Source organism: Cuculus canorus, chromosome 2 (genome assembly GCF_017976375.1).
Source record: "Cuculus canorus isolate bCucCan1 chromosome 2, bCucCan1.pri, whole genome shotgun sequence".
NCBI lineage: Eukaryota > Metazoa > Chordata > Aves > Cuculiformes > Cuculidae > Cuculus > Cuculus canorus.
This window is the reverse complement of record NC_071402.1, coordinates 143,376,825-143,385,076: the sequence shown is the minus strand read 5'-3', so window position 1 is coordinate 143,385,076 and position 8,252 is coordinate 143,376,825. Positions and strand designations below refer to the sequence as shown.

The window sequence follows — 8,252 nt, the reverse complement described above, 5'->3', positions numbered from 1 at the left end:
TAGGTTTAGGACTGACCAGCTTTAACCTGCTCAAATGCAAAGCAGTGGGAGTTATCCTTGCCTCCTGTGTACGGTGCCTGACATACCTGTAACGTAAGCAGTTAGGCTGGTGCAGTGGTCAGTGTTTATAACAATACAATCAGTAAACAAGTTACATCCACACCCAATCTTAAGGTGCTATAGTAAGGCTCACACAAAAATAAGGAAAGGCAAATCCATTCTCTGCGTTTTCGTTTCTTCTTCTGTTATTTTTATTGCCCAGGTTTTCTGAAGCCTTTGCTTTTCTGTTGTATTTATTTGTTGTCCTTCATTTTCTTCATTTCTAACATTCACTGAAAGTCATTGCATTTTAAACTACATACAAGAAATGTATGCTATTTAATATTTAACTTAGTCACAGACAGTCTTTGTCGTTTCTAAACCCAAGCTCTAGGTTTATAGACTGGGTATTGTGGGGTGATCTGTCATTGGGTTTTGTACTGTGGGGTGATGTGCCAAAGTTCCCAAAAAAAGTTAAAAGCACTGGAAGAAAAACAAGACCGTGAAGAGCCCCAAACAAAATAACAAGGAACATGATCTTGAAAAATGTCCTGAAGATGTAGGCTTTTGCTGCAGCCAGGACAACTACTCCTAGTATAGTAGAAACTGCACCTTGTAATACTGGGTAACCAAGCAGGGACAGAGCTTCAATTGCCCTTTTATTGCCTGATGACTCTCCACTCGTCACGAATGCATAGGAAATATGAGCAGAAAAATCGACCGAAAACCCTATACAAATGACCAGGTTGATCATGGATATGGAATCGAGATTGATCATCCAAAAGGTCATGAAACCAGCAACACCAACTATAACAGAAGCTATGGCAAAAGTCATCCACAAGGAACACAACGGGTTGGGAATTAGCAACAGGGAGATGATGAGCATTGCCCCGGCAGCAACGACAACATTCTGAATGGTGTTCTGCACAATCACCAGGTACTGATCGTAGTAGATGAAAGCAGGGTGGTACACCATTAGTGGAATACTGCACTGCCTGGCTGTCTCTCTTAACTGATTGAGAAGATTCTTCTCATCAACGGCTGAGCTCACGTTCACTGTCTGGATGAAGAAACGTGAAGCTTGTATTTCATCCTCAGTCTTGTTAATGTCCCACTCAAAACTGGGAACAACCTGGAACAGCGCAGGCAAGTTATTGATGAAAAGAGTCTTATTGCTTATATTTATTGAACCACTTTCACCAAGTTCCGTGTATACTCTCAGCCATGATTCTGTGAAGTTCTTATCCACATAGGAAATGCCCTCTAAATTCTGCATGCAGTTCTCAATGCCAAGACGAACGGTCTCATTCCAGTAATCTACACTTTCCGTAATGATAACCATGACCCTGGGTCCATATTCTGAGAAGTATGTGTCATCGTCATCATAGTATTTAATAACATAAGAGTCATCACTCGTCAGATTTCGAAGATCGATGCCTTCCCTGATCTGAGTGCATCCATAAATACTGCCCCCCAAGTATGCCCCATACAGCACCACCACAAGGAGCTTGACCCATTTATTTATTAAGAAAGGGCCATAATACTTCTTAAAGAATATGCTCATAGGATGTTCGCTTTCTGGCTGAGGTGACTGCCTAGAACAGTTGCCGACACAGCAAGCATTGTACAAGCAGGACTTGTCAGCCTGATCTTCATCGACTCCCACAGGCATGCAAGTCAGCCAGTGTCGGTTTCCTTGCTCCCTTTTATGATTTAACACCATAATTGCCCCAAAGAAGGTCAGGGTATATATATAGCAGAAGACAAAAGCAGTGCCTGTGTAGAGGCAAAATGATCTCACGGATGGAAAAGCAGTCCAGGTGCCAATGAAGAAGGCCAAAGATGAGTTATTTGCAAAAATGGGTAGATGTTTTGATCAAAGGCAGTCAGAGAAAGCACTAGCATGGTGCTAAGTCAACATCTTAAACAAGAAAATAGAAAACAGAAAATACACCTTAATTCCCAGTGATGTATGGGAAAAGTTAGCATTTCAAGGGGTGCGATCCATTCACAGCAAGTTTGATAACTGGAGAAATAAACTGAGAAATAAACTGGAGAAATAAACTGTTGAAATACTAATTTAATTGGTTTCAGAATTACAGCAATCAATGAGCAAAGCACTCAACTTTGGAAACAAACAAACAAGGACAGCATAAATTTAAAACAGAGTATAACTGGGTAAGTGGCAGAGAAAGATCTGGGTGGAGGCAGGAAGGACAGGAAATGGACAGCTAGATGACAGATAAGAAAAGACTGATGTGCAAGAGATGGTTAGAATCCATTAGCAGGGAAGACACGGGCAGGTGCTGGTCCAAGAACACAGGCAGATTAGTGGCAGGCAGTGGAAAGTACTTTTACCTTTGCCTGTCTTCCCTGAACCTCTCCCAGAAACTGCACTCTGCATAGCAGCAACAGCTGAACATAACGGCTGACACAGATAAACCAAACTTGGAGTTACCCTGCTATGTCTGGCTTTAAAAACACAGCCAACCAGAAGGTGCTCTAAGTGCAGTTCCACCAGCCCTACTAAGCAAGACAGCATCCAGAAAAAAGATGGACCAGGCAGGGGTCGTATCACTTCTTTGATATTAATCTGTTCGCATACTTGAATGTTCAACACGATGGAAGACAGCACAATAACACTCCTCTAATGAATGAAGTGCTGTTAAAAAATAATAATAAAACAACTGTCTTCCACACACATGGAAGAACAAGGAACAATCAACTTAAAGATTTCAGGGAAGCTACAAAATTTCTTGAGATAATTAGCTCCTAGAAACAGTTTCCTGTCTAATTCTCAAGGAGTTCTTTAAAACATTTTCCAGGAGTGGTTTAGCCACATCCTGCCCTGCAGCAGGGAGGATGACCTCTGGAGGTTTGCTCAAGGCCTCACCTTCTAGATGCTTTTCCCAAAAAAGCTGCTTCTAGCATACCAGGATTGAGAAGCAACCTCAGTGCTCAGGCCTCCCACTCACGTCTATTCCTTCTAAGTGTGAAGGAAAGCAAATACACAAAATGCATTTGATTTATGCAGGAAACAAAGAAACTATGCATATCCTAAGGAGCACCTGCATTACACATCTAGTATGACACAGAGCCTCCATCAACCTGGAGTTCCATCTGCCTTCCTCAGCATGAGAATGAGACCAAGACCAAGACCAAGACCAAGACCAAGAAAACACTGTGAATTTATCATAGAGGACAGCAGACAAGGACTTTACAAGCAGTACTTCATTTGCAGCAGCACTATCTCATGGTATTTGGAAAGCTCAGCACTGGCTGTCAAGCAGCCTGTGCAGCTGTGAGGCAATGATGCAAACTTCCTTGTGGTTTTGGGGGCCCAGTTTGTACCAACGGTGCAGAGCTATATGTGACTGCTTGCTATGTAGCCATTACACTGCAGAGGAAATGTCCCATCTTAAGAAAATGAGATGGATTTCTTATTTGGAATTACAGACAGTCCTGCTCATTGCTTAACCCGTATTCAGGCCAAATTTTATCTGATCAAAGACTGCACTTTGAAAACAGGCTAGAAAACTTATGATAAAGCGATTCACACATTCACCTCGTACTACGAGGACTGCATTAAATCAGTTCTAGTGCAGCATGAGCTGCACACCAGACGTGTTCCATGGTGCTGCTGTTGAGCTACCCTGAGGCTGACTAACAGCAGAGAAGTGGGAGCTCTCAGTGTTCTGCAAAAGAGGCCGTCAAGGGGTGGATGGCTTTGAAGAGCTCTGTACCTGTTTAAACTGCTGACAAATTCAGTGGATTCAGAGAACAGTACTTATCCAGAGGTAATGAGCTATGTAAATAGAACGCCTGTAGAAAACAGCAGGGGATGATAAAGGGGTGTGCAGTGACAGGACCCTGTTGAGCTCACCTCAAGTATTAGCACTAGCTCAATAAATGATTAATCAGCATGGCTAAATTACCAGGGACACTCAAGCAATGCCAGAAGTGCTAACCGGACCATCCTCTCATTTACAATTTTCATGCTGCAGCAGCAGAACTAGAGCAGGCATTGATTTTGGGGAAAAGCCGCCCTCCTGTGAGAGCCCAGCTCCAGTCCCAGTGCGCATACGCTGGGCTGAACAGCTCACCCACCTGTACGAGCTCAGAGGAGGCTGCAACTCCAAATGTCTCCACCCCTCACTGCAGGACAGACCTGTGTATGATCTGATGCTAACATCAGGAAAGATCATCAAATTGTTTTAATTTCACTTTAGTCTTCACATCTCAATCAATTCGCTTTTTCTACTTACCCAGAATAAGAAATGGTGCATTTGCTACAGTGACTACAAACAGCACTCCACAGAAGAGCATCAATCCAAAGCTGCTTAATACAGCTAAACCGGCAGAGACCACTCCACAGCATGCAAGCCAGACATTATTTCGTACACAGCTCAGTCTGAAAATATTTTAAGGAATATGTTGGTTACATGTCAAATACTTCACTAAGGCGTTTGGCATGACAAGTGCACAGATACCAATGATGCCCCATTGTGAAAAACAGTCCTGAAGAAAGCAGCAAGCAGAGCTCCCAGGTGTCAGCAATGGACAAGAATAACATATATGGGAAGTATATATAACCAGTGGTCAGTTATATATATTAAAGATGGGTACAAATCTTTGCATCAATAACAAGAGAGCTGGCAAGAGGAAGACACTTGCGCTTTACCAATGACAGGACAGATCTGCAGTACGGTTATCGGATGTTCAATGGTTCACCTTCCACCAGCACAAGGAAAGGGCAAGCAAAGTGCTTTGTGGGTAGCAGGTAAAGCTCAGATTCTACGACCAAACAGAACACCTAAAGCCACCCCCAGACATACAGTGACCTATGGAGCTACAGCTACTCCCCCCTCCCTCCCTGCTTCCTTCTCTTTTGAAACTGATCCTCACAAAGAATTAGTGTCTTGCAGGCAGGATGGGGATAGACACTACCAATGAAGCATGAAGGTAGCAGAATAACCTTAGCAATAGCACCCCTCATCCTTCCCTCCCTCAAGATCTATCTTTTCTGTTTCATTTGTACATATCTTTTTGGTGAATGTCTCCACTGGGCAGGCACAGAGGAGCTGGGAAATTTTGTTCAAGAGAGGTGCCTGTGCAGAATTCTGCCACTGCCAGGCTGTCCCAATCCCGCTTGTGGCCCCTTCCCGCAGAGGGGAAAGCAGAACCCCTTCATAACTAAAAACATTTACTTTGGCAAGGTGTACTGGCACTCGAGCTGTGCATGTCTGAACTGAACATGTGTTCAGGTATTCTCCTGGTGCTTGTCATGAACCCCTGAAGCAGCTGGGAAATGCACACGAGGAGGAGAAAATCAGCAAAGAAACTGATGCGGCCTCTTAGTACACAAAGTCTGCAGCTGCAATAAGGACTTCCCCTGACAAGCGCAGAAACCAGTTTAGGCAAGGTAAAGCAGAGTGGAGGTGTCTTCTCATCCACCCACAGCTTAGGAGGCATGTTACCTTAGGCAGGAGATGATTGAAAAGGTTATTGTCAAGAAATAGGTTATGGAGAAAAGTGGGATCACACTCTTGGTATTCCCATCAAACTCCTCTTGTCGGGACAGTGAGGTAAAGTACGACACCTGTGGTTAAAACAAGAGGGAAAGGAAAGATGAAGCGCTTCCACTCTTTTCCAAGGCAAGGTGAAGAGGTGAGGCAGTTCCACTTTTCCCCAAGGGATGGTGAAGCCCCTCTGCTTTTCCCCAGGGAAAGGTGAAGAATAAAAGATGAGGTGCTTCCATTCTTTTCCAAGGATAGGTGAAGTGCCTCCACTCTTTCCCAAGCAAATGTGAAGCACAAAAGACGAGGGGCCTCTTCTCTTTCCTAAGCAATGATGAAAACCTGAAGCACCTCCACTCTTTTGCTCTTCCCCAAGGACAGGTGAAACGCCTCTGCTCTCTCCCAAACAAGGGTGAAGAGTAAAAGATGAGGCGCTTCTGCTCTTTCCCAAGGGAAGATGAAGAGTAAAAGGTGCAGCACCTCTGTTCTTTCGCTCTTTCCCAAGGAAAGGTGAAGAGTAAAAGTTGAGATGCTCGTTCCCAAGCAAAGACAAGGCATTTCTGCTCTTCACCAAGCAAAGATACAGAGTAAAACCTGAGGCGCTCTTTCCCAAGCAAAAACGAGGCGCCACCGCCCTTTTCCAAGGGAAGATGAAGCGCTCGTCCTCTGTCCCAAGCAAAGCCGAGGCGCCTCCGCTCCTGCCCAAGCAAAGCCGCAGAGCACAGGCCGAAGCGCCCCGGCTCCCGCGTCGCTCCCCGCGTCACCTGCAGGGAGTCGAGCTGCAGCTCCGCCAGCTCCGCCGGGACGTCCCGCACGAAGCTCCGCAGCCACCGCCGGCTCTCGGCCGCCGCGGGGCCGTCCTCCCGCAGGTAATAGAGCAGCTTCAGCGCCCGCGCCGCCAGCACCCGCCCGCCCGCGCCCGTGCGCACGCCGCCCAGCGCGGCGCCCAGGAACTCGCGGCCGTGCACGGGGAAGGCGAGGCTCTCCAGGGCGGCCGCGTCGCGCAGCAGCGGCAGCACCGGGTTGGCGGGGACGCAGGCGCCGCCGTTGCGGGCGCAGAGCCGCTCGTAGCCGCGGGCGAGCACCGCCTCGTCCAGGCGCAGCGCGTCCCGCCGCGCCGCCGGGGCCAGCACCGAGCCCCCCGCCGCCGCCACGGCGACGAGCGCGGCGTAGGCGCCCTCGGTGGGCAGCCGCGGCGCGGAGAAGCGCTCCGAGCCGTCGGCGGGGAAGCGGCGCATCACGAAGGCGCGCTCGGCCTTGGCGGGGCCCCGCGCCGGCGTGAACTGCGCCTCGATGTCGCTCGCCTGCCGCCGCGGCAGCAGCAGGAACCCGGCGCCCAGCCCGGCCGACAGCAGCAGCGGCGCCAGCGCGAAGGGCCAGGGCCGCGCGGCCACGACGCCGCCCAGCGCCTCGAAGAGCCGCCGCAGCGGCCGCTCCGCGCAGTCCGTGTCGCGGCTCCCCCGGGCCGCCCTCTGCCCGCCGGGGCTCCGCGCTCTTGAGCGGCGCGGAGCGGGGCGGGGAGCCCGTGCCGGGGCCCGCGGGAGAGCCTCGGCCGGCGCGGGGGGCGGCCCGGGCTCCCGCGGAGCGGGGGCGGAGCGGGGCGCGTCTCGCCGCCTTCGCTCTCTGTGCGGAACGGGGCGGGGGGAGCTGCGGAGAAGTGAAAGCGTTGGAACGAGCTTTAGCGATGGCAGTGGCTAAACTGCAGAAATCCCCGAAGAGCAGCCGAGCTGTGTGCGGTGACACTGCCTGAAAGCATCTTCCCAGCTCCCCAGATGTGCCGCAGACTGGCGCTCTTGACAGCAATTTGCATGCCTTGTGGCTGAGAGAACGTTCAGCTCGGAGGTGACACTTGTGCAGAGGGCTCTCGCCAAATAGCCGATGCATCACAGACAGGCACTTCTCACCCTTCTTTGAAAGTAGCGACTCGCTCCTCTCCTGCCAGTAATTTTTTCCCTTTTTTTGCAAAGAAAAGCTGCAGGTGTTTCTTCTCTCTCATCCTGACAGGCTCACCACGTGTGGGTATGAAACAGCAGCCAGGCTCTGAGCGCTGTTCTGCATCCCCCACTGTGCTCAGCATTTAGCACAGGTTGGATCCAGGTGATTCCCTTTTCTATGTTCTGAGGCAGGTACATCAGTTCTGGATTCCTCTGTGGGAGACAAGCACTTGACTTGTCAAAATCCAAGTTTTTTAATGAATCTGACTCCAAAAGGAAAGCATCTCCCACATTCTGTTCTCATTTTCCTTGAACGGATTTACATTGTCTCAGAGTAAGAGCTCTTTACAGAGGAGGAATCTGTCCTTATTAAAAAGAGGGTGAGCTATTTGATGTCAATTCTGAGCTATTTGATGTCAAATATGAGCTATTTGATATGTTCTTGTCACAGCTGAATAAACTAGCTTCTCTTATGTGGAGTTCACTCCAGAGAAAAACAACTCCTGACTTGTCAAAATAAAGTTTTTAATGAATCTGACTCCAAAAGGAAAGCCTCTCCCACACTCTGTTCTGATTTCCCTTCAACGGATTGACATCATCTTAGAATAAGAGCTCTTCACACAGGAGGAAACTGTCCTCAGAAAAAAGGGGTGAGCTATTTGATGTCATGTAGACCCTTGATATGTTCCTGTCAAAGACTGACCCAGCTGAATGAGCTAGTTTCTCTTATGTGGAGATCACTCCATAGAAAAACAGACCTGCA

General features: G+C 48.6%; 1 protein-coding gene across 1 annotated transcript; it reads right to left on the bottom strand.

Annotated features, from left to right (window-relative positions):
- Positions 1 to 252: 252 nt before the first annotated feature.
- On the bottom strand, positions 253 to 7,613 carry LOC104066677 (patched domain-containing protein 3-like). The gene is made up of 5 exons (XM_054057900.1): positions 7,566 to 7,613; positions 6,320 to 7,249; positions 5,517 to 5,638; positions 4,305 to 4,450; positions 253 to 1,899 (listed from the first exon to the last, which is right to left on the bottom strand). The coding sequence occupies exons 1-5, from the start codon at positions 7,611 to 7,613 to the stop codon at positions 395 to 397; spliced, it is 2,751 nt and encodes a 916-aa protein (XP_053913875.1). The 3' UTR covers positions 253 to 394.
- Between the last annotated feature and the right edge of the window lie 639 nt (positions 7,614 to 8,252).

What these genes read in the sequence shown, in the direction of transcription:
- LOC104066677 (XM_054057900.1), bottom strand. Translation starts at nt 7,613, where the DNA reads ATGCAGAACAGCGCTCAGAGCCTGGCTGCTGTTTCATACCCACACGTG. An exon ending in TCAATCATCTCCTGCCTAAG is followed by an intron (nt 4,451 to 5,516) that starts GTAACATGCCTC and finishes AAATATTTTCAG; the next exon opens with ACTGAGCTGTGTACGAAATA. An exon ending in TGCACCATTTCTTATTCTGG is followed by an intron (nt 1,900 to 4,304) that starts GTAAGTAGAAAA and finishes AACATCTACCCA; the next exon opens with TTTTTGCAAATAACTCATCT.